Here is a 26,087-nt window from a genome sequence, read left to right as displayed (position 1 = left end):
TTGGAGGCAGCGGCCTCTAGAGACAATGATTCATCCCCTCAAACCAAGGACACAAAATGGGACATGACAGAGAAAGCACCTCTTTTCTCTATACTGCAGAAAGAGCTTATGCAAATTAAATGAGGTGACATGCAAAGATCATACAATACAGTTAAATAAAAGCTGACACTTGCTACTTCTTACATAGTTTAGTCTTCTTTCCCTGTGTTAGTTTTATAGGAAAAAAATGAGTTGATAATTTAAAAATGCTATTAGGTTCAGATCTTGTCTTAGCTTTTCAATATTCCACATAATTCAGTTTGCACCTCCTGGCTACTCTAAGGAAGGTAATTTTTTATATATGCCCACCATGAAATAGACTATTTTATGTTAAAGCTGAAAGAAAATCAGTATCTGCTACGTTCAGATCTATTATACATTAGCCAGCATAATGCCACATGGACATGAGTATGTAATACAGACACTTAAACTTTCCAAATACACAATCTGATATAGAGTGGGGAATGGCAGCACTGAAATTAGACAATGCAGTGGGTGCTGGAGTCAGAACTGAGTCTGAATCCTGCTTCCTCACTTACTAACTGCTTCCTGACATGAAGGGAAATGAAATGTTCTGAGCCTGCTTCCTCCACTGCAACAAGGGGATAACAGTACCTTTCTCACAGACCTGTTATGAAGATTAAACAACATATATAGTGCCCAGCTTTATTCCTGGCAAAATAATTGGTACTCGATACATCTTAGTCTTTTACCTCCCACTTCTGAATACAAAGAGGAGATCACAAAACAGTGTGGGATAATGAAGAGAACCAGCAGGATGATGAAGAGAACCAGGCAGCTCTGCCGTTTTAGTTGGCACAGCACAGCCTGGTGGGGAGGCCAGGGCACCACAGCGCTGGGCAAGGTCACAGGCTGTAAAGGTGGTGCTGTGACAGCCTCTTGAGAGCGTGATCCTGGCCAGAAGGCAGTTGGCTGGCAAAAACTCCAAGCACAATGGAATGGCATTCGTAATCATTATGAGGCTGAAATACGAACATGTACTTCATGAAAAGGCTTTGAGATATTTCTTATATTCTTAAGACACAAAAACCTTCACTCAATAATTAACTTTGGAAGAGATCACTCATCTACTACTAACCACTGGGGTGGTTTGTTTTCTTCCTTTAATTAATATTAATGCACCAATACCTTACGATAGATATATCATGCAATAATATTTTTTAAAGTTCTTGGGCAAAATTGCTCAGTATGTAAAATTTATAAAGCAAGGAGGCTGTCCATCCGTATAGATGCTACAGCCATAAAGAACTTTTTCATGTGGCTTTTTAAAGTACTGTATTGTGTCCAAAATATTTCCTTTTTTTCTTCCAAACTCACAGATCAAAGTGTCTGACTTAGAAATTAGCAAAATCTAGGAGTCCTGCACAAACTCAATTCTGTTTGTTTGTAACCTCAAGGCTCTGGCATACGCAGTCCACATGGCTGAAAACGGAACAAAAAGCTCCTGTGTACTCAGGCTACTGCCCTTTTAACCACACTGTAAAAGCAAGCATGGAATGACAGCACAGGAGAGGACAGAACAGGATCTGTGTTTACTTCATGCTGACCAGTATGAAACTCATTTATTTTATCAAAAGGTGAATGGTATATTCTCATCAACAAAATCATGGGGCAAAAGAAACAACAACAACAAAGCAATCAATCAAAATAAATTATTTGGAATGCTCTATCAATGTTAAACCAATTATCATAGTTCAATAAATCAGAGATATTATTAGTCATAATTACAATGCTTTAAATACTATAAAATGTGGGCTTCTTAGTAATAAATTCAGAATAATTTACAGTGTATTCCAAAATAATTCTTAAAATGAATTTAAATTACCTACATGATGCTTTTTACAAAGAGAACCCTTCAACCACTTTCTCAGAGTAATAAATTTTTAAGTGCTAGCTTCTTTAAATACACACAAGCACACAGACTCCATTAACTCTCTTACGAAGTCACTGTCTTTCTATTCAGCTTTTACAAAAGAAGACTTCACGGTGAATTATAATTTAATAACTTTATACATGGTAGATCATCAACTGTTCAATTACAATAAATAGATTTTAATGAATTTGAATGACTGCAGGCTTCCTTTGCTGTGGGCTTAAATATTCATGCTGCAACATCTCTATTTCTGTTGCACAGTTCAGGTAACAAAGAGATCACAAGCAATGGGCTGGGCACTGTGCTCAATGCTTGGGGTCCAAAGACACACAGTTGCTACACTTCCTTACAGTCTAGTTACAGAGTAAAAACAGTTCATACTGACTGTATGCTTATGTGGTATTTATAAGTGATACGTGTTTTATGGATCTTATTCTCACAATCGTGCTATGAAGTAGGTGCTAATATTACCCTATTACTGAGACTTAAATAACCTTCCTAAGTCCAAGATTACACAGCTATTAAGTGGTAGAGCTGGGATTTAAAGGCACATCTGCCTGTTTCTCCATGATGGAAGTTAAACAGCCTCCCCCAACACATCATTTCGATACAAGCAGGGCACTCCCATGCAGGGCAGGGAGTGGTACTACCTAGCAGGATTCCCTGGGGGCTAAGGGTGAGAGAGCTGGTTCTTGCCCAAGGCATCCAGGTGTAGTATCAGAGTGGGGTCTGGAAGCAGACATTGCCAAAGAGATAAGTGATGAACAAAGTTTCTCTTTGCTTGCTTTAAAGGTCTAGAAAACTGGTGGGCTCGTTCTAATTTACAGATTTATGGCACAAATACCAAGAATTCCTTCAGAGAAGATCCTGGAAAAGGAAACTGGCTGACTGTCCAGTGTGGACTTGGAAAATACAACACTGCCATGGCTGCCTGTGTGAAGAGCAAAATGTCTTCACTGCATTGTACCTTGAACTGCTGCTCAGCTGCACTATGTTCCTGTTTTTCTGGTTTGTTTGGAACTTAAGAACTTTACTGAAAGCTATGACTGATGGAAACTCCAGATTCTTGCTTTTAAGTCAATTCATAACATCTCCCAGGCTTCACTAGTACTGCACATTCTTGTCACTATTTAAAAAGCTGTGAGTTCTAGAACCAGAATAACAAAAAACTCTCCTGGTAAACATTCTGCTCATGGTGCTAGCCCTCATACTGCTATTTTTCTAAACTTCACATTGTGCCCTAAGAATGAGCATTTCTTTTTCTTTTAATTGATATTTGGGAGAACAGGGCTCACTTTCTTCACATTAATCATGTCCCACCCCCTAAATCCTACTCTAAAACTTAGAGAAAAATACAAATTTGTTCATTTAAAGCTCACCTAATCTAGGTGCACTTTTCTCTTCATACATTAGCATAGTAAGTCAACGTCTGGCCAGTGCTGCAGAAGCCACATGAAATAATCGTGTTAGCTTCCTAAGAAAACCTAACACAAGAGCAAAACCCATATGCAGTGGAAGAAAAACGAAGCACTGTCAGAAGACAGTAGAATAGGCTGGGTGCGGTGGCTCACGCCTGTAATCCTAGCACTTCGGGAGGCTGAGCCAGGTGGATCACCTGAGGTCAGGAGTTCGAGACAAGCCTGGCCAACACGGTGAAATCCCCGTCTCTACTAAAAATACAAAAATTAGCCACCCATGGCAGTGTGCACCTATAATCCCAGCTACTCAGGAGGCTGAGGCAGGAGAATCGCTTGAACCCGGGAGGTGGAGGTTGTAGTGAGCCCCGATCGCGCCACTGCACTCCAGCCTGGGTGACAGAGCAAGACTCTGTCTCAAAAAAAAAAAAAAAAAAAAAAAAAAAAAGATAGTAGAATAGGCTCAGATGAGTAAGCAGCACAAGGATAAAGAAGAGTTTTTGTTACAAATACTTACAAAAAGACAGAGCTCAAAAAGAAGCATTGCACATCTATTTCCTTGACAACATTTGCATTCCAGAGCTCTAACTTTTCTTGTGAAACAAGATCTGTATGGATTTTTGTTAACAGACTCATTCTCTCATTTCTTCCCACTACTAGATTTTGAATCTTGTTTTCAAGACTTTCTTTTCTCTGTTTTCATTAAATAGAGACCTGCCCAACAATTACTACAGAACATCATCTTGTCACGTTTGGGTTCCCTTTTTGAAAGCAGCTATCACACCTTCTACACCTTCTACTCAAACACAGAACTCACTCCAACTTCTGGGACTTTTTGTCTGTACTAGAATAAAGTTCTTTACTGAAATTTACTTAAGGCCACAAATTCTGCAAATTAGTCCCATTAAACAATGACGTCAAGGCCATAGTTCTTCAAACTGCAGATGAAATATATTCACAGTTCAGTACAGTACAGTTTACACTCATCTCTAAGTCTGAGATTAGGAAATTATTAACTGGTTTCCAACTAGTTTCAATAGTTGATTGAAGTTTAAATAGTTTTACTGTGTGGACTTTAATTTTTATTAAAAAAATAGTAAACAGCAATTCTTTTCCTGACTTTCTAAGCAAATACAGAGAAAGTAGGAACAAGAGGCAATAGAAAAAACAAGTACAGTTAACAGATTTGTACCTTTTATATGCCATTTACAAAAAGAGAAGGGATTTCAGCATGTGCTTTGAAAATGCCTAGGAGCTAGTTTCAAAAACTGCACCATTACTTGCTATATATTTTTTCTACATAAGGCATCCAATTCCTACAAACAAATACAAGTGTACTACCACTACAAAAAACTGGAGTGTTCTCCTGTTATGTGATAAAGGGCCAGCTTTATACCCTTATCAAAGTCACAGTGTGTGATCTGGAGGAGATCACGCTAAAACATGAATCTCTGTACTCACGTGCTTGCTTGTCCACTAAAATTGTTCTATAAACAATTTGAGGTTAGTGCAGAGGTACATTTATTTTTAAAAATCTATTTATATTTGATATTTTTCAAACATCATTTCATTATGTGGCACAAGTCCTTGACACACAGAATAACTCTTCCCAAGAAAATAAACACTACTAGAATCTCCAAGAGATAATTCTGGGGCTGGTTTAGAAACGCAGTTAATTTTCCTTAGTAGAAAGTTATTTTCTACTAGCTGTTGGGCTTACTACATGGTGGTTTATGCACAAGCTATTCTGTAAATCTCAATGACCTGTGCTAAACGTTCCTGATTACGAATTCAATCCCTATTTTTTTTTTTCTCGCTCTGTTGTCCAGGCTGGAGTGCAGTGGTGCAATCTTGGCTCACTGCAACCTCCCGGGTTCAAGCAATTTTTGGGCCTCAGCCTCACCAGTAGCTGGGATTGCAGGTGCCTGCCACCACACACAGCTAGTTTTTGTACTTTTAGTAGAGACGGAGTTTCACCATCTTGGCCAGGCTGGTCTAGAACTCCTGACCTCAAGTAATCCACCCGCCTCGGTCTCCCAAAGTGTTGGGATTACAGGCATGAGCCACGGTTCCCAGCCCACCACTGTTTTTTTAAGTTAATATTGAATAAGAATTCCATCGCTAACGTGGATACTTTTGTTTTCTTGTTTTCTTAAACTACAGAAGTTACTGGCATTGAGTTTGGCTGACGTGGCATTTCCTGGGAGCTAACTAAAGGATGCTCTTCCATAGTCAATTTGTGAACGGAACACAATCCTTATATCTATTATTCAACATTAAATAAGTTGTAAACATGCCTGGATAATTGGACTTATTAATTATGCAATGAAAACCAGAAGCGCATGGTTAAAAAGCCTTAGAGAAAAAAATCATTTTCTTTATATCTCCCTACACTTTCAGAAGCCAAGAAATCAGTTGCAGTTCTCTGAGTTATTTAGTTAACAGAGCTGTATTGAATCAAATGCAAATATTCACGTCTTGAGGCCTCTATTAAATTTCACAGCACTAGGCTCAAGTGACTGCTTTCCCCTCCTCCTTGCTGATAGTCACCACTGTGAACAAAGCTTCCATCTGTAGAATCTTCTGTCACTCAGTTGTGATGGCATAGTAATAATAGGAACATCCTTTTCTTTTGATGCATCTTTTCATCTTAAGAAGAACATAGTCAAAGAGTCTTAATGGTTTCAACAGTAGTACAAGTGACTTAGGGAAACATACTCAAAGACTGTTAACGGGTGAGACAGTATTATAAGTGATTTAAGTCATCCTTACAGTGGTGTCTCTAGTTACCTGTTGAAGAGGCTATAATCTTACATTTCTTTAAGAAGCCACTTAAAAATTGGTTTTCTCCTAAGTCACACTTCTTTGGCAAGAAATTGAATTCATTAAGTGGCTCCCCAAAATAAGATTACCACCTTCCATCATAGGGAGCGATATCACAGCATTCATTTCATAAAACTTTCAAGTTCCTGTATTATGCTTATAGAATCAAGGCTCTTAGAACACAGGAGCCTTCTAATATTTGAAAACCTTAGGGGTACACGTGAGTGTGTGCCTGTGTGTATGTGCAGAGTATTTCCAAATACTGTAAAGAGGTACCCCTATTTGCTAAGTTTCTAAGAACAGTTCAGTTCTCTAAAAAAAGGCAGTGCCAGAGGCGGCATGCTTTGTTTGACTCTCCCAGATAGTTCTTAGCATTAGGTGGCTTTGGTTTTTCAGAAAACGGTTCATGGAAAGGTTTTAAGTGTATAAATTTAATTGTTTTCTTCTTAAAGATGGAACTGAATTCTATTTCCAAACTGATCTTCATGATGGCAAAAAATACCCCCAGAAAAAGAAGGACAAGACTGAGGAGACTGTGGCTATTTTGGTCAGCTTCAGTTTCTTCATCTCCGTGGATTATCCTGTCTCCAGTCTCCTGAAGCCTTCCTTGAGTGACCTCACACAGAGCTCTCTAGCTGTCTCATCCATTTCTTACAAAGAATATCCAGTATACCAGATGTAGCAAGGCCACCGGGGCTTGTATTTGCTCCCTGATCCTTTCTTCCTGCTGTTCTCAGAATTCAGTTTTAGACCAGGGCAGAGCATTGCTTCAGGTAGCCTGCTTCTTTTATACTGGATAATCTTCATCATCATCATCCTCTTGCTTGTATGCTTTTCTAAAGTAAAGTAAAACCTATTCACAGGCCCATGTTCTGCCAGGGCTGTAAGCCTTGTGAGCCAGGATGGTGCCCAGAGCCTTGTGGAAGCTGCTTCCTATCCTGGGCTATCTGTAGCCCAAGACTTGGGAGTTGTGGTTACTTCAACTGCCATAAGGCAACCTTCTCACAGTGCAGAGCAGACCCTCTTGCCTCTAAAGTTCCTTGACACCACATTCACAAATTCACAAAGGAAAGTTGCTCCTGACACAGAGGCAAGGCTTTGGAGTGACAAGAAACCTAGAGACAGAAGAAGCTAGTCTGTAATAATTCAACTCAGCACTGAAGATTGTATACCAAAGAAGAGATGCCCACCTCCTTAACCACACCGGCTATTAGCATGGTGCATACAGAAAATGCCCTAGTAAATAACTGAGGGTGCCAAGGCAGAAGAGCAGCCTAGCTATGTGTATGTAGCGCTCAGTTCTCTACCCAACAACCATTTCTATCACCTTGCACCAGCCACTGCAAGTCAGGTCCTCTGCTGCTGCAAGCATTCAGCATGACACACAGCATCACTCTCCAGGACCCCAAACATTACAGTGGTCAGCTTCCTATGGGAATGGCTTCCCTCTATTCTCCGAACACCACTGCCATCTTGGCACATACTCAGCTTTTGTCACTGCTGAAAGAAAGGCAGGAATGAGTGGCCAATGACTAGGGGAATGAGGAGCCAGGGCTAAGGAGCTATAGTGAGGGAGGGAGAACAGGCAAGGCGAAGGGCACAGCAACCAGCTGCAGCAAACAAAAGTCATTCGACTTAAGGAGTTCGATTGTACGCAGGAGTCTAGGCAGACCTAGGGCTCTAGAACCAGATGGCATTCTGGTAATAGCACATCTGAGTATCAGACAAGAGAACAGGGCTGTGGATCAGACTCTGGCAGGCTCAATGTAGCCAGTAGTTGTATGAACGGTTTACAGCTGAGACAAAGAATATGTAATGGAATAACCAAGACAAGAGAAAAACAAGTTATTAGGAGCACACCTCCAAATTCAGGAATCAGGAGTTCTGCTGAAGTTGCAGGGGCCGGGCAATGGAAGAAGAGTTACTAGCACCAAGATAGACCTAGATAACAGGTCTCAGGCCTAGGCTTTTATAAGATTTCTGTTGATGCAGAAGCTACTGATGCTAGGTCAGGTGGAAACAAGTAATTGGGAGCACCTGGTTGGCGTACAGAGTGGGTAGGTGAGAGAAAGCACTAGCCTCCAGCAGGTAATCTTGCTAAGTGAATAGAGAAAGAGATTGAATGAGGCCAATGAGAGTGTCAATAGGAGTATCTTGAGCCCAAAATGGCAGAACCAAACTTTGACACTGGAAACGGCCACACAACAACTAAAAGATGCTCAACATGGTTCAGCCCTATTCCCAAATAAGGTCCCCCTGTAGAGAGACCATGTCTGAAATATGGAGACAGCATGTCAATGTGGCAAGAATGTAGGTTTAGAATCAGACAAGTCTGAAACTCAATTCTGTCTCTTACTAGCTGTGACTCTGGCAGGTACCTCCGTAAGCCTCAATTTCCTTATCTGTAAAATTAGGTTGCCAATAACTTTTACAATAATAGATTTTGTCATAAGGTTTTGTAATAACTAAATTAGTGAGCATATGTACAGCAATTAAACAGAGTACCAGGCCGAAGACTCAGTGCTCAATAAATGATAGCTATTATTCTTCTTACAAATAGTCATAGTAGTATACATAATACCATTATTGCACATGGAAACACTCCTTTTTACATATATTGTCTATAATAACAACATTATGAATAGTAGTATAGGCGATCCCAGACTTAATAAGCTAATCTGTTTCTGGTAACATCTGAAAGTCAAACCACAGTAAGTTAAAGGCTGCTTATAACAAAATTTGCAACTTTACTCTGAACTCTGGTGTTATGTCAGTAAGTTGCATTTCATGCCACACAAATCAAACCATCACATCCTTTATCTCCCTCCCTCCTTCTCTCCTTGCCTTCCCTCATGTATTGCCAGCACTGACTGCAACATCCTGGCAATCACTTGGAAGGGAGTTGGCACTGGTATAGGTCACATTTCTATCTCCATTAGGAAGTGGTAAATACAAGTTTAGGTACTTACTACAAGGAGAGGGGGTGAATGTGAGGGGGGTAAAAAAAGATTTTTAGAGACAAGGTATTGGTATGTTGCCCAGGCTCGAGTGCAGTGGCTTTTCTCAAGCATCGTCATAGCTCACTGCATCCTTAAACTCCTGGGCGCAAGTGATCCTTCCACCTCAGCCTCCTGGGTAGCTGGGACTACAGGTATGTATCACCATGCCTGGCTCAAGAATAAAAATTTTTTAAGTCAGATATGGTAATCTACAAGTTGTATCTTCTCATTTGAGAATCATCTAATTTGTACAGTGCTTTGTAATTCTTATACATAAACTATCATATTCAACTTCAAAATAACTATAAAGGAAGCAGGATAAATATGATCTCTGGCTCACAGAAAATAAAATTTATGAAGCTCAGAGAGGTTCTGGTGACTTACTCCAGGTCACACACTGTGAAATGGTGGAATCAGGCTATAAGCTGGATCTCTAGATTTGTAATTTGGTGCTTGACCACCATAATCGGTCTATGACCTGTGTGGTTAGTGCAGCAGGTACATTTATTTTTAAAAATCTATTTATATTTGATATTTTTCTCACTTGAAAGAAGCTCTGATTTCTTAGAAATGTAGCCTGCTTCTGAAACGGCCTCATTTCATTTTGTTAATTTTATAAGTACAAAATTTAATTATATTTATGGAAAAATAATCTCCTTAAATTTGATTATTACTTCAATTGATTTTAACGTATCCAGTATTTTAAAGTTACCCTGAACATACTGAATTGAAAATAATATGTTCATTGTATCACGTTGGAAAATATTTCCTTTAGGGACTAGCAAATTATTCACTTTACTACCCTCAGAGATAAATTATAAAAATGCTTCTCTGAGTAAAATCATATGATGCTTATTGTGACAGTTTAAGGTTCAAAGGGGCCTCATATTTTAATTTTTTTAAATGGCACTTTTGTTTCTTACCAGTTAACAAAATTATTCAGCTATCTATAATGTACTGTTTTATTCAAGGCCTATGTACTTTGACATATAATATGTCAAAATGGGTCAGCTACAGAACTCTACAGTGGATAATATGTTATTTTTTAGCCAGGCTGACATTTCTAGCTCAGCAATATCTAATATTGTCAGATAATCTAGTTATCTGGCAATATTAATTATTAGGATACCCAATATCAATTTTTCTAGGGAGAAGTCAACATATAAGCCAATACTTTTACCAGTAGCTAGCTATCTTTTCATACTGTTCAATATCTTACATATACACACACATACACACACACACTTTAATTCCTTTCTCTGAGGAAACCATCTCATATATTTTATCCTAAACACAGTTTTAGCACAGATTTCTTTTTTAAAGTATAAAATCCCTCACTGAAATAAATTCCATTTGTTAACCAGGAATGACGCTTTGTTCACTGCAAAAACAAACTTAGAGAAGCAATCGTCAAGATACACAGAAGGAAGGAAACTAACTAATTGGTTCTAGTCAAAGAAACAAAGGCTTTCCATCTTATTCTTTGGCTGCTTTACTTTAAACACAATCACTTACCAAGTGGCAAAAATGCAAGACGGTTTCCAGCCATGGAGAGCTCATTGAGGCTGGGCAGCTGGCAGAGATGGCGCGGCACATACCATAGACGATTTCGGTCCACAGTGAGGTACTGCAGAGAAAGGCACATGTGAAGCCTCTCGGGTAAAGTTAGCAAACGATTGGTAGAAATGTCTAGTGTCTGCAGCTCCTTCAAATCGCCAACCTCTACAACCAAAATCAAAATTAGGATAAATTGCATCCTTATGAACTGAAATGAACAAAATGAATCAATATATAACACTTTAACCAAATGAAATCAGTAGCTGCGACTATTTCCATAAACATGAATGCTGAAGTGCAGGATTTCTGGTGAAAATGCAAATAATCCAACCTAGGTGAGTGTCTTTAAATTACCCTGCCAGAATTTCTTAAATGGAGAAAAGGGCTGGCTAGCATGGAGAAAAAAAGAGACACAAAGTGGTGAATCTGAACCAGAAGTCTGTCACTATGGCTTCTGCATCTTGATGAGTCAAGTTTGTTGCCAGGGTGAGAAAAGAACAATTACAGTCACTTCAAGGAACCTGGTTTTTGCCACTTGTGTGATTTTACCATCCATCTAAGAAGAAAATAGGAGATTTATGAATAATAGCAATGAAGTAAGTGCAACTTTTTCATATGAGCTAAATAGATTTCTGGAGTAGAAATTAGAATGTCTTTTGGAAATTTTCACCATGGTAAAGATTATAACAATAAAATGAGATACAGTTAACTAACATTTTTAGATATTGTTTAGGCATGTGGCACCTTTTAAAAAACCCAAAGTATACATACCCTATAAAGATTTACTTTAATTCCCAAATTAAATACTTCCATTTACTCCAAAATTCCCTCATCATTGATGTCTACAGTTGTCATCTCTTCCATGGTGAGTACAATTAGGTCCTTTTCATACATCAAATCACTTAAGACTTGAGTGAAGATTAGGAAGGTCCTTACAAGGAACTTAGTCCTTCTCAGGGTAAATCACCATTTTAGGGGAAGGACATTTACTCTTTCCCAGGTCAGCACATTACACTGAAGACCTACAGTCAGCACTCTGCAGGACAAGTCTATTTTCACATCATGGAGACTTAGACGTTGAAGACCACTGTGATACCATCTCTTCCCCTTCTCATCCTGTCGCTGTTCCCGAGTCATTCCTCCTAGGTTAAGGTTTCCCAGGCTCTACCACTTGACAGTACCCCTCCGTGCACATTCCAGTTTGTACAACACTTGGATTAGTATTAGCAATGTCTTCTCTACTGGGTAAGAGTCTTCTGCCGTCTTGGATGCTCAATTAAACAGATTAGTTTTTCTCTTGCTACAAACCAGGTGGTGGTAAACTATGGCTCACAGGCCAAATCTAGCCCATGGCTTGCTCTTGTCCTGCCTGCAAGCTGAAACTGGTTTTTCACATTTTTAAAGGATGGTAAACAACAATAAAAACAAAGAACATGTGACAGAGAACATATGTGGCCTACAACACCTAAAAATATTTTCTATCTGGCCATTCACAGAAAAGGTTTGCTGATCTTTGCTATAGACTTTTTATTAGTAGGAGCACTTAAAATAATTATTTTACTTTATAAAAGTAATACAAGTCCAAAATACCCTAACTTGTAGCTATTTTTCTAATATTTACAAATTTGTGCTAGGAAGTTCATACGTTACTGCTCAATTTCCTCAATACTGAACAAAATATACATCTGCAGTGGAGCGGGCAGGTAGGATTCAGTATACAGCCTGTGACTCTGAAAGGGAGTTTTCTACTTGAACTTAACTGGTGCACAGGGGAGTCAATTTCACGCTTGGCTCCACTGGCACAATATTCCACCTTGCTAAGCCTATCTCTTTCACAAAACAAAAATGCTTCTGATTTTGGGTGTGTGGGGATAAAACATGAGGAAGAAACATCGTGTTTTATAAGTCATAAGAAAAAATACAAAGAAAAAAGAAAAAGAACTAAATTTAAAAATCAAAAAATGACTATGTGGGAGAGAAGAGTAACCAATCCCAGACACATCACAGCCCGTGTCAAGACAATGATGAGACAAGGCCTCTGCCACTGAGAAGCATATCACACACAACTGACAAAGTGCAAGAGGAGCTCAGAGAAGGTTATGTGAAGGCTTGGAGAAACTCTTCCAAAATTTACTGGAGATGGGAATTTGAATAAGGCACAGAGAAAACGCGGAAAGCATTCCCAGCAGGGGATAGGGGTGGGGTTAAAACCATGAGGAAAGGCATGGAAGTGAAAAACTAAACACAGCTTGCACAATGGGCTCTTTGGGGACCAACAAAGGACAGAGACACCAATGGGAGAAGAGCAGAAAACAAATTCAATACAGACAGAGAGAGCTTGGTGGAGGCAGGAATGATAATAAATATTGGGTAGAGGAGCCTGGACTTGCTATTGTGAGAATATGACATCTCCTGAAGATTCTTAAAGGATGAAAGGATGTTTTTTGGAAAGGCTAGCAGGCAAATATGCAGAAAGCAATGATATGGAAAGAGATCCTAGGCTGACAAAACAAGTAGGCATTTGACTAGAACAGAGGCAGAGCAATAGAATTTGAAGATAAATTCCAGAGGTACTTTTAACAAAAGCATGAGGTAGCTTGATTGGATATGGAAAATAATAAAATAGGAAAAAGTCAAAGACAGGCACAAGCTTCTAGACTATTACACTCTAAGTGTGCTGATGCCAATGCTAAAAATTTATTTTTATGGAAAAACAATTAAAATGTCATCAATACCTCTGAATTGCATTATTTGCAAACCATCTACCTAAAGGTATTTGAAAAAAATCCATCAAAATTTACATGGCAGCAAGTAAAATGAATGATTTTGAACATATTTCAAAAATAAGTGTGCAAAAAAGTGTTTTTACATGGCTGCAAAAATTACTAAGGCTTGTACTTTTTTTGCGTTATTGTAAAATGGGGCAACAATGTGTGATTATGAATTTAAATTTTGATGAGAAATATTGAAGACTTAAGAAGCTTGATAAAGACCAAGTAGGATAAACACAAAGAGACCCACACCTATACACATCATAATCAAACTATAAAAGACAAAGACACATAAAAAATCTTGAAAGCATCAATAGAAAAATGACTCATCATGTTCAGAGGAAACAAGAAGATAAATAAAAATATATAGTTAAAAAAAGTCGGCACAGTAATTGAAATTGCACACTAAAAACATTTATCTAACATGAACAAAGGCAATAGAAGGAGAGGTACAGGGAAAAAATACAAGATATGTAGACTACACATGGCAAAATGGTTGATGTATTAATAAACACAATCATATCAATAATTACATTAGATGTGAACAGACTAAATAACCCAGTCAAATGGGAAGGCTGTCAACTGCATAGAAAACAATATGCTATCCATAAGAAATACACTTTAGATTCAAAGGCACAAATAGGTTGAAAAGTAAAAGGATGGGAAAAATACATACTGTGCAAAAAGTAATATAAGAGAGAGCAGCTATATTCATATCAGAAAAAAATAGACAAGAAATGCTATAAAAGGCAAAGATGAATATTTCATAATAGTAAAATGGATAATACTTTAGAAAAATAAGTCAACTATAAATATATAGACATCTAACGAGAGCCCAACATTATATAAAGCAAAAAAGTGACAGAACTGGAAGGAAAAGCAGACATTTCAACATGATAGATGGAGATTTTAATACATTACTCTCAATAAAAATAAAACAACTAACCAGAAAACCACTAAGAATATAGAAAACTTAAAACTACACAATCAACCAAATGGGCTTGGGCCATAATCCTAAAAGACACACTCCTGACAACCATAATGCCAAATGTTGAAATCCTGAAAGCTCCAAAATCTATAAAGTGTAAAATCTTGAATGAAAATCACAATCCTGAAAGATCAATATCCCAAAAGTATAATTCTGGAAAGAAAGAATTTTTAAAAATTCTTTTTTAAAAAAAGACATGTATTTATTTTATAAAGAAGGTTTATTTTAGAAACATAAAAACCTAACAATACTTGATAGGTCACTTTACACAATAAAATAGGCAATACACATACATATCTTTGCAAGCATAAACACTCAGATATATTAATCATAGGTGCATGGGTATAATAGTTACAAGCAGAAAAACCATATTCACAAGGAAATATGTCAAAAAGCAAAATGCATAAATGCATGCCACTATGGTTGGCAACCGTGTGCAGCCAGCTTTATAACTGCAGTCAGCTGCATGAAATACCGTGACGACCAACCTAAGTCTTCTGACGAGATCAGTGAAAAACTATGATGGGTCAACCACTGAATATGCAGTTATCCATATCCAAAGAGCGAAGATCTCAAGAAATTTTATCTTTCACATATGCAGATGTACAAAATGGACATCCCTTCATTTACTGAGGAAGTTTCAACCTTTTCCACACATGCCCAATGCTTATACCCCAAATTAACATTGTAATAATGTACTTTTACGGACAAATTTATAAAAATGCACACAATAAAATTAGAACTCTCGAAATTTTTACACAATTTATACCTCCAGTGTTGGAAATTATGCGAAGATGAAATGCTCAGCATAACAAACTGGCACTATGTGTGAAGGGGCAGAAGTACACCATTGAAAAATTTGGCAGGGGAGATTTCTTGTATTTTTTACCTGCATTTTCACTTCTATGATCTTCAAAACACTCTCTCCACTTATATTTGGAGGGTGGTTGTGGTCTACAAATTTTTGAAGGGTATGCTGTCTATTTGAAAGTCTGGTTATTGCTTGACCATTACAATTAAGTGATTTTCTGTATTCACAGCACCAATTATATTTTAAAATTTATCTTTTACCATTAAGTAGCCTCATACACTTAATTTATCTCAGCGTTTTTGCAAGAGAACAATTTCACTGATCTCTTCCATTGTGTTAAAAGGAAAACGGTAAGAAGGAATGATACTTGGCTTCCCCAATACCAAATCTGTATTAGAGTTTTTCAGAGAGACAGAACCAATAAGATATGTATATAGATACATGAGGAGGGACTTATTAGGGGAATCGGTTCACGTATGAGAAGTCCCATGACAGACTGTCTGCAAGCTGGAACCTGGGGATATCTACAGTGTGGCTCAGTCCCAGTCTGAAGGTCTCAGAACTAAGGATGCCAATGATGCAACTCTGTCTGAGATCAAAAGCCTCAGGACCCGGCGGGCTGCTGGTGTAAATCCTGGAGCCCAAAGGATGTCAAACCTCGAATTTTAATGTCTAAGGCAGCAGGAGAAAAGGCTGTCCCTTCTCTGAGACAGAGACCAATTCGCCTTCAGTATTTGTTCTCTCTGGCCTACTAGATAGTGCCCACCAGTAATGAGGGCAGACTTTCCCTACCTAGTCCACTCAGACTCATGTGCTAGTCTCCTCTGGAAACTACCTCACAGATACACCCAAAATAATGCTTTATCAAGTTTCTAGGTATTTCTTAATTCAGTCAAGCTGACACCTAAAATTAAGGCCACGAGTCCACTCCTTGTCATGTTGGCACTCATGTGTCTCCTTAAACCATATCTACTTTCCAAATAAAGGCGATAACAAGGTAATAGTTCCACCTAACATGATGCAACTATCCTGGTAAAACCAAAATGTACTAAAACTCCTTTCCCAGAATTCGGCTTTCAGGATTTTAACATTCAGGATTTTGATCTTTCACAATTGTGACTTTTAGAATGTTATATGTTAGGAGTTCTGATCTTTAGGAAACTTGATCTTTCAACATTTGGGGTTCTCACATTCAGGATTGTATCTTTCAGGATTGTGATCAGCACTGCAACCAAACTGACCTAATTTGACATTTAAGAAGAACACTACAGCAGAATACACACATTCTTTTCAAGTGCACATGGTATATTCTCCAGGACAGACCACATGCTAGACTATTAAGTCTCACATTTAACAGAATTTAAATCATACAAAGTATGTTCTCTGACCAAAGGTAACTAAATTAGAAATCAACAACAGAAAGAAATCTAGGAAATCCTCATACTTGGAAATTAAACAATACACTTCTAAATAACCCATAATAATAAAATAAATCAGAAGGAAACTTTGAAAATATTTTTGCCAAATAGAAACAACCAACACAAGATATCAAAATTCATAGAATGTAGCCAAGGAAATGATTCATTGGAGATTAAAAGCTTCGAATGCCTATATTAGCAAAGAAAGTTCTCAAATCAATTTCCTAAGCTTCCACCTTTAGAAAAAAGAAAAAGTAAAAACTAAAATAAAAATAAGCAGAATAAAAATTATAGTAGATATCAATGAAATAGAAATCGGAAAAGCAACAGAAAAAAATGTCAATGAAAACAAAAGTTAGTTCTTTAAAAAGATAACAAAATTGACAAACCTTTAGCTAGACTAACCAAAGCAAATAAATACATACACAGAAAAAGAAAACTGACTTGAATTAGAAAAACTAGGAACAAAAGATGAAATATCACTATTAACTTTACAGAAATTAAAATGATTAAAAGGACATACTATAATATGAACAAATTAATTTCAACCAATTAGCAATTTAAATAAACATATTTCTAAAAAGATACAAATTACCAAATTCAAGAAGTCATTAAAAATCTAAATAGCTGTATCACAAGTTAAAAAACTGAATTAGTAGCCTGGCACAGTGGCTCACGCCTGTAATCCCCGCATTTTGGGAGGCCGAGGTGGGTGGATCACTTGAGGTCAGGTGATTGACACCAGCCTGGCCAACATGGTGAAATCTCATCTCTACTAAAAATACAAAAACTAGTTGGGCGTGGTGGTACACGCCTGTAATCCCAGCTACTCGGGAGGCTAAGGCAGGAGAATTGCTTCAACCCGGGGGGTGGAGGTTGCCATGAGCCAAGATCGCGCCACTGCACTCCAGCCTAGGCAACAGAGCAAGACTCTGTCTCAAAAAACAAACAAAAAAACTGAATTCATAATTTTAAATCTTTAAATCCTCCCATAAGAAAAGACCAGGTCCAGATGGCTTTTCTATTCTATCAAATATTTCAATTCTATTATATATTTAAGGAAGAAATAATATCAATTGTTCACAAACTGTCTCAGAAAATAGGAGGAAAAACTTTCCAACTCATTCTATGAACATTACCCTGATACTAAAACCATACAAAAACATCATAAGAAATCTACAGACCAACATCCCTCATGAACATAAGTGTAAAAGTCCTTAACAAAATATTAGCAAATGAAAGCTAGCAACACTTAAAATCATTATTTATCATGAACAAGTGGGTCTGAGATGTTTCTGAGTGTACATTTTTTTAAAAGGTGGGAAAGAGAATCTACAAAAGCAGTAAAAAAAAAAATACGGGCATCATGAAACAGAAATTGTGAGAAATTACTGGATGATAGAAAAGAACAGAAATTAAATTAAATACAGAAATACCACAAAAAAGTCAGCAGCATCAATAAAGTGGTCAAAGCCTCTGCTAGCCACCATCCACGCAAGCTAACTCAGTAGCCTGGTTCTTTCCACAAAGTTGAATAGTAACTTAGCTGTTTATTTGGCTCTTGCTTGCTTTGCCCCAGGATATGACCTTTTAAAGGGCAGGGACTGTCTTGCCCATCTTTGCAGTAACATGCCTTAGCTCTGTGCCTGGAACACAGGAGGCACCATTATCTCTTTGCTGAAAGAATAAACTAGAATGTGATTAGCATACTGTAAAATAGTATCTGGACCCTAATGGGGGTCTGAAGATAATTTTCCAGGTAAGAAAAGTATACCTTTTAAAATCTTTCAATCATTTTTTTTTTATTTTTAAAAAGGCAAAGAACATACCCTTATTTTATTGATATTTTATGAACTGGGTAATGACCAAATCTGGGAATATCACTGTAACTTACACCCTTTACAGAATAGAGACAAATACAGAACAAAGGTAGGTGAGGGCCCCATGAGAGGCCACACTCCAAAATCCATACCGAATCTGTTCGCCTCTCCACCTCCACTGTTGACACCAAGCTCAGCCTATTACCATCTCTTGACTGAACTCAACCAACAAGCCTCCCCATTGGTCTTCTTCTATTCTCGCCCCTTCCAATCTATTTTCTACACAGAAGCCAAAGTGATATTAAAATATACGTCAGATCGTGGTCCTTCCCTGCCCCAAACTCTGCCCTGGCTTTCTGCTGCATATCAATAAAATCTCTAACACCATCTTACTAGTAACATGGTCTCCAGATCAGCCCTGGCCCACCTCTCTTCCCCATAAGTGGGTCTGATGCTAGAAATGTAAGGTTGGTTGAGCACCTGAAAAATCAACGTAATATACATGTTCATGGAAATAAGAATAAAGCATTTCACAAAATCTAAAATCCACTCATGATAACTACTCTCAACAAACTAGGAACAAAAGGCAACTCCTTTAACCAATAAGGGGCATCTACAAAACACCTCGAGCTGCGAACATATGGAACACTGCGTTAATGGTGACAGGCTGAGTGCTTTCCCCTTAAATCCCCCATGTGCCTACAAGGCAAGGAGGCTGAGTGTTTCCATTGCTACCCAACAATATATTGGAGATTCTAGCAAAGGCTGGAAGGCAAAAACTGAACAAACAAAAAGCATCAAGAATGGAAGAGAAGAAGTAAAACTTTATTTACAGATAAAATGATCCTTAGTAGAAAATACTAATTAAGGGATCCACAAAAACTGTTAGAACTAAGTTTTAAAGGGTTGCTAGATACAAGATCAATATTAGAAAATCAACTGCATTTCTATATATCAGGAAAAAACAATTCCAAAGTTAAATTAAGAAAATAATTCCATTCACAACAACACCAGAAAAATTATATACTTGGTAATAAACTGAATAAAAGTAGTACAAAACTTATATGCTGCAAACTGCAAAATACTGCTGAGAGAAATTAAAGAAGATCTGAATAAACAAAGATATTTCATGTTTATAGATTTGAAGACAACACTGGTGAGATGGCATGCTGCCCAAACTGATCTGCAGATTCAACACAATCCCCATCAAAATCCCAGGAGGCTTTTTTAGGTAGAAATTGACAGGCTGATTTTAAATATTTATTGCTATGTCATGCTGAAATTAATGTTGTATTACTGACATAGAGTTACAACGCATTCTTTTTGGAATCCTGGTAGAATCCTACTCTTTTCACACCACTCCCGATCCTTTCTACCCCTTCCCTGAGAGCAAACATAAGTCTGTACACCTTATTTCCTTAGTGTCTCTAACTATACAGTTGTTTGCATTGTTTACTTTTGTGCTAAATACACAATACCGTGAAACTTTTCAGCTACTTATAGAGTATCCTGAAAATGATTTTATTATTGCCACATAGTAATTACTTAGATTAGGCACAAAAATAACATTATGGTGTCAATTTCAAAAGAAAAACACAGTAAGTCCCCTTTAAATCATAGTTCTGTGCTGATGCACAATGACCTAATCTAAAATTTAAATGGGAATGGGAAGGAAGCCACCCACTCCACACCAAGCTAGTGACCACAGAGAGTCAATAACAGACTTGCTATTTTTAAGCACTTGCTTTTTCCGGTACCACTAAAAATAGCTCTAAGTTGAGCTCCAGAGCACACCGGGTTGAGAAGATACAGAAATCCCCCTTTATCCGCGGTTTAGCTTTCTGAAGTTTCAGTTACCCACAGTCAATTGCAGTCTGAAAATATTAAATGGAAAATTCCAAAAATTAACCATTCGTTAAGTTTTAAATTTCATGCCATTTTGAGTAGCATGATGAAATCTCATTATATGAATCATCCCTTAGTCCAGTGTATCCACACTGTCTACCCTCCTCGCCCATTAGTCACTTAGTCATTTAGGTTATTAGATCAAGAAAATGTCGTGTATATAAGGTTGAGTGCTATTTGAGGTTTTAGGCACCCACTTGGGGTCTTGGAACATACTCCCACAGATAATAGGGGACTACTGTACAAATAAATAAAAGACAACATTTCAATACCAAATATCATTTGGTGTACAGTAAGTCTTCCTTTTTATATCCATTTTCTTTCTCTTGACTGAGCTGTGGAATGTTCTGGTACGTACAAATAGGTTCAAACCATAATCCTGTTACTTATTGGCTATGCAACTTTGGGTTATTTACTCAACTATTTAGATCATCGAATCGCTGTTAAAGAAAAGAGAGTAACACCTAACTCAGGAGGTTAATAGTGATTAAAATATCCCATATAATTCAATAATACATAACAGAAAAGTTAGTATTTATTTCTAACTTTCAGTTCATACTACAAAATATTCTAAATGCAAACACAATCTAAATATTTCTGTAATTGATGTAGTTTTTTATTATGAAAATAACCGCAAACACAAACATGTTTCTTAACTCTAACATAGAGAAAAGGGCTCTTTATTGGGAGATAGATGACTTTCAGAAACTGTGAAGCACTATCTTCCTTGGACAATTAAAAAAATTAAAAGCAATTCAGATTCACTTGAAATATTAGTCCATTTTTAAGGCTAAGAACAGCATTCAGGATGTCCCACACACTTAACTGCAATTATCAAACAATGCAACCTCTTAGACATTCCTTGTAACAATTGGGATGGAATCCTAGATATAGTCTTAAATTGTTTTTTAAAAAGCAGAATTCGTATCTTCCTAAGAAGGAGTTTAACCTGATTCTTTGATATGAGGATTAAAATCTTTTAACACCAAATTACTGTACTTATATTTTTAAATCCAGACTGGTCACTGCAAATAAGCCGCCTATCTAGAACAGGACCTGGTCTCTACACGTGGGGTGAATCATGCTCACAGACCAGGGAGCCAAAATCAAATTGTGGTAAATTATGCTTAATAATACAAATAAACTTTGATACTTCCGTTCTGAGATGTTTCTGAGTGTACATTATTTTAAAAGGTGGGAAAGGGAATCTACAAAAGCAGTAAAAAAAAATACTGGCAGGTATCATGGACCAGAAATTGTGAGAAATTACTGGATGATAGAAAAGAACAGAAATTAAATTAAATACAGAAATACCACAAAAAAGTCAGCAGCATCAATAAAGTGGTCAAAGCCTCTGCTAGCCACCATCCACGCAAGCTAACTCAGTAGCCTGGTTCTTTCCACAAAGTTGAATAGTAACTTAGCTGTTTATTTGGCTCTTGCTTGCTTTGCCCCAGGACATGACCTTTTAAAGGGCAGGGACTGTCTTGCCCATCTTTGCAGTAATATGCCTTAGCTCTGTGCCTGGAACACAGGAGGCACCATTATCTCTTTGCTGAAAGAATAAACAAGAATGTGATTAGCATACTGTAAAATAGTATCTGGACCCTAATGGGGGTCTGAAGATAATTTTCCAGGTAAGAAAAGTATACCTTTTAAAACCTTTTAATCATTTATTTTATTTTTAAAAAAGCAAAGAACATACCCTTATTTTATTTATATTTTATGAACTGGGTAATGATCAAATCTGGGAACACCACTGTAACTTACATCCTCTACAGAATAGAGACAAATACAGAACAAAGGTAGGTGAGGGCCCCATGAGAGGCCACACTCCAAAATCCATACCGAATCTGTTCGCCTCTCCACCTCCACTGTTGACACCAAACTCAGCCTATTACCATCTCTTGCCTGAACTCAACCAACAAGCCTCCCCATTGGTCTTCTTGCTTCTATTCTCACCCCCTCCAATCTATTTTCTACACAGAAGCCAGTGACATTAAAATATACATCAGATCATGGTCCTCTCCTGCCCCAAACTCTGCCCTGGCTTTCTGCTGCATATCAATAAAATCTCTAACACCATCTTACTAGTAACATGGTCTCCAGATCAGCCCTGGCCCACCTCTCTTCCCCACCTCGCTACAATCTAATTACCTTGTCCTTCCTTCTGTCTGGCCCAATGAAGTGTCAAGTTATTTCTTCCCTCGGAGCCTTTGAATCTGTTATTCCTCGGTCAGGAATGCTCTTTCCCAACCCTCCAAACTGTAGACTCTTTCTTGTCTTTCAGAATGTTATCACATTTTCACAAAGGCCTTCCCTGACTTCAAGCAGATTCCCTATTTCTCAATTGTAGCATCCTGTTTATTCCCTCCCTGCATCTACTTATTTAATTACTTATTCATTTATTTACATGTCAAACCACAGTGTGTACCTCCCACTAGAAAATAAATTTCGTTAAGAACAGGGGCTTTGACTTTATTTGCTGCTGTATTCCCTATATTCCTAGCACCTAGCAGAGTCTAGCACATGGTAGGTGCACAGTAAATATTTTTTGACTTAATGTATTCCTTAAACTACCTCACTTGTAAAGTGGCCGCAGACCAGACTTGCAGCTGCACACAAACCTCACACTTACGATTCAGATTTGTTGCTTAGCAAAATTACAACAGTTGTGGACTTTTGAGGAAACTCACAAATCCTTAGAGGAAAAAAAAGTGAAATCCAAGACTGCTAGAGGTTTGTTGCACATTTAACATAATTTAAGTTTTCCTTAATGTCTTATAATTATCTCTGTGAATGCAAGTGATGGGAGTATTCTATAAGACATTACTGACAGAAGACCAGCTGCCCACAAGCTAAATAGCCCCCGTCTGTTATGCATTTTCAAATTTGTGTGTGTGATCTGCTATATAGCTGACACAGTTTTACAGAAATAAATGTAATGTGCATAACTTAGAGTTGACTATACAATAACATAACTAAATTTTCAGCAGGCATGTCAGAAGTCATGTAAGCAAATAAATATTGCCCTTCAAGATCATAAGCCAGCAAAACCAATCCAATGATATGTGTTCATTCGTATTTTTGAAATTTGTTTTGAAATTCCCTTAAGATCTTGATATAGAATTTTTTCATGGATTCTAGGGATCAAATCTACCCCCAAAACGATAAGGATATGATACCATCAATTATATTGAGAAGAACATGCCTCAAACTCTGAAGGCAAGTCCAGAAGAAAACATTTTTTTTCATATTTAAACAAGATTGGCATCTTCTGAATAACATACTCAATGACAGCTCAGAGGCATTCTTGTAACAATGATGTTCTTTTGTTTTTGGGATTATTTAGAAACTCGATTAGATCTTATTTAAACTTAAAAACCATGAAGTCTTTTTAGAATAAATGTATTTTCAAGATTAACTAATCTGAAGGAATTAACAATCATCTGACTTCATAAATTTGGAAGCTGGGTGTATTTGTTTAACTATTACATCATTTTCACATTTGGGAAGGTACAACCAGATCCACCCAGTTTGGCAAAACCAAATCTATGCCTTACCTGGTCTATTTGACGGGCCAGAAATAGTTTGACTTTGGTTCACATCATGATCCAGTAAGTCTGAAGGTGTGACTGCTTGTAGGGCTCAAACAGCACCAGCGTATTTCTCCACGCTCTTATTACACTCCATTATAGCTGCATGCTTACTAGCATGTGTTCCCTCCTATAATTCCAAGTGCATAACATGTTTCAAAGGCACCAGGAGTTAATCAGGTGTTGGGAAACTTGCTTTGGAACCTATCCAGCAATTATTTTGGCTCTAAAGAGTAATAGTTAACAAATTTAAACATGAACTCATGTTTATTTTTTTATAACCCTTAGTAACACATTACTTAGGGTCTGCTAGTATAGGACACAACTGTCCATATTATAAGAGGCTTACTATATATTCATAACTTTTGAATGTGTGGCAGGTTATATTTAGTAACGAATGACCATAACTTAAAGTTAACAATACCAGGAAGCACATGGAGAAAATCTATTAATTATGCATTTGTCTAATATAAGCAATATACAAGAAGAACTTAAAGTTAAAAAAATTATATTAGCAATTAAGAAGACCTCTTAACAGAATATCTATTATATTTATAAAAGATAATTAAATATTATTTGGGAGCTTTAAAATAAAATGCTCCCGGCTGGGCACGGTGGCTCATGCCTGTAATCCCAGCACTTCGGGAAGATGAGGCGGGGGGATCACCTGAGGTCAGGACTTGAAAACCAGCCTGGCCAACAAGATGAAACCCCGTCTCTACTAAAAAGTAAAAAAAAAAAATTAGCTGGGCATGGTGGCGGGCACCTGTAGTCCCAGCTACCTGGGAGGCTGAGGCAGAGAATAGCTTGAACCCAGGAGGCAGAGGTTGCAGTGAGCTGAGATTGCACCACTGCACCCCAGTCTGGTTCTGTCTCAAATAAAAAAATAAATAAAATAAAATAAAACGTTCCCAAACATATGACATCTGAGAAACATAAGAAAAATGAATTTGATTTAAATATTTATGTCTAGGTGTCAAGCTTGCCAATTAATTCCCAGTAGAAATTTTTAAATGTTAAAGACAGTACTTTAAAAAAAAAAAATCACACTGTTTTGACATTTTACCTCGTGCTTTGTGTGTGACTAAATTATGCACTAGAATTTCATTCGGTATTCTTCCAAATAAGTTATTTCCCAGGTGTTCACTGGGTATCTAACCAACTAGTCATTAAAGTATTCTTGCTAAGTGACAATTATAATATAACTAACTGCTAGAGAGAAATGGCATTTATCTCTTTTTCAGATATATTGTCTTTGACTTTTAAAAGCATTTATTCTAAAAGTTAGCATCTTTGGTGTCACTTTGTGTCTGTACATGGATTTCTATTTGGAAAAATCCTTTATCTTCCTCATTCTTCAAGATTCATGGAGATCACATACGCAGATTTTCATTTTATGTTTTATTTTAGCGATGGTCAATTTTACAGACTTCTTCTAGGTAGGCTTTTTTCTCTTTACTGAGTTAGCACAATGGGGTTTTTAGGCTTTGACCTGAATGAGGCCACTAGGTGTCTATTGTTGGCATAAAACTATTATAATCATTGCCTCAAGAAATATCACAGCATCGTAGTCCAGAATAAAAACTTATTTTTTAACTTTACTACTTTGCACAGAATAAGTAAAAGTAATCTCTATTTTACTTGCTGGAAAGAATGATATAATAATGATGACTGCTTTCATCTCACTTTCTAAATTCAAAACAGGAAGAAATTTTAAAGGAAAACATTTTAGTGTATATACATTTCAGATTACCAAATTTATTCATTCCAGTTTATTTCTTTGAAATTCACATAAAAAATTACCATGAAAAATAGAAAGTGGTTGATGACCTCTACTGATAGAACACTTGGAAACTACTGGAAAAACACATGCACAAAATTATCTAGTTTAAAAAAACACCTCTCAATTAAAATAATTCCATATTAAATACAATATATAATTTTGATTTCTAAATAATATATAGCCTTTGTAAGAAACAATAAGAAACTCACATCACAATTTACATGAAAAACACTGCATTAGAGATTTCCGAATATGCATGTATTGGTTA

The 26,087-nt window shown here is 37.2% G+C and overlaps 1 protein-coding gene across 2 annotated transcripts in view; it reads right to left on the bottom strand.

Annotated features, from left to right (window-relative positions):
* LRRC28 (leucine rich repeat containing 28) overlaps positions 1 to 26,087 on the bottom strand; it is a 135,750-nt gene that overhangs the window by 43,650 nt on the left and 66,013 nt on the right. Inside the window, exon 6 of one of the 2 annotated variants that reach the window (XM_003277538.4) lies at positions 10,686 to 10,892. The exons of the other annotated variant lie outside the window; for it this stretch is intronic. Within the exon in view, the coding sequence (XP_003277586.1) occupies positions 10,686 to 10,892 (207 nt within the window). The remainder of the gene's footprint in view (positions 1 to 10,685; positions 10,893 to 26,087) is intronic. 2 annotated transcript variants of the gene reach the window in all.

Source organism: Nomascus leucogenys, chromosome 6 (assembly GCF_006542625.1).
Source record: "Nomascus leucogenys isolate Asia chromosome 6, Asia_NLE_v1, whole genome shotgun sequence".
Lineage (NCBI taxonomy): Eukaryota > Metazoa > Chordata > Mammalia > Primates > Hylobatidae > Nomascus > Nomascus leucogenys.
The sequence above is the reverse complement of the archived record's forward strand: the minus strand, read 5'-3'. Positions and strand labels throughout refer to the sequence as shown.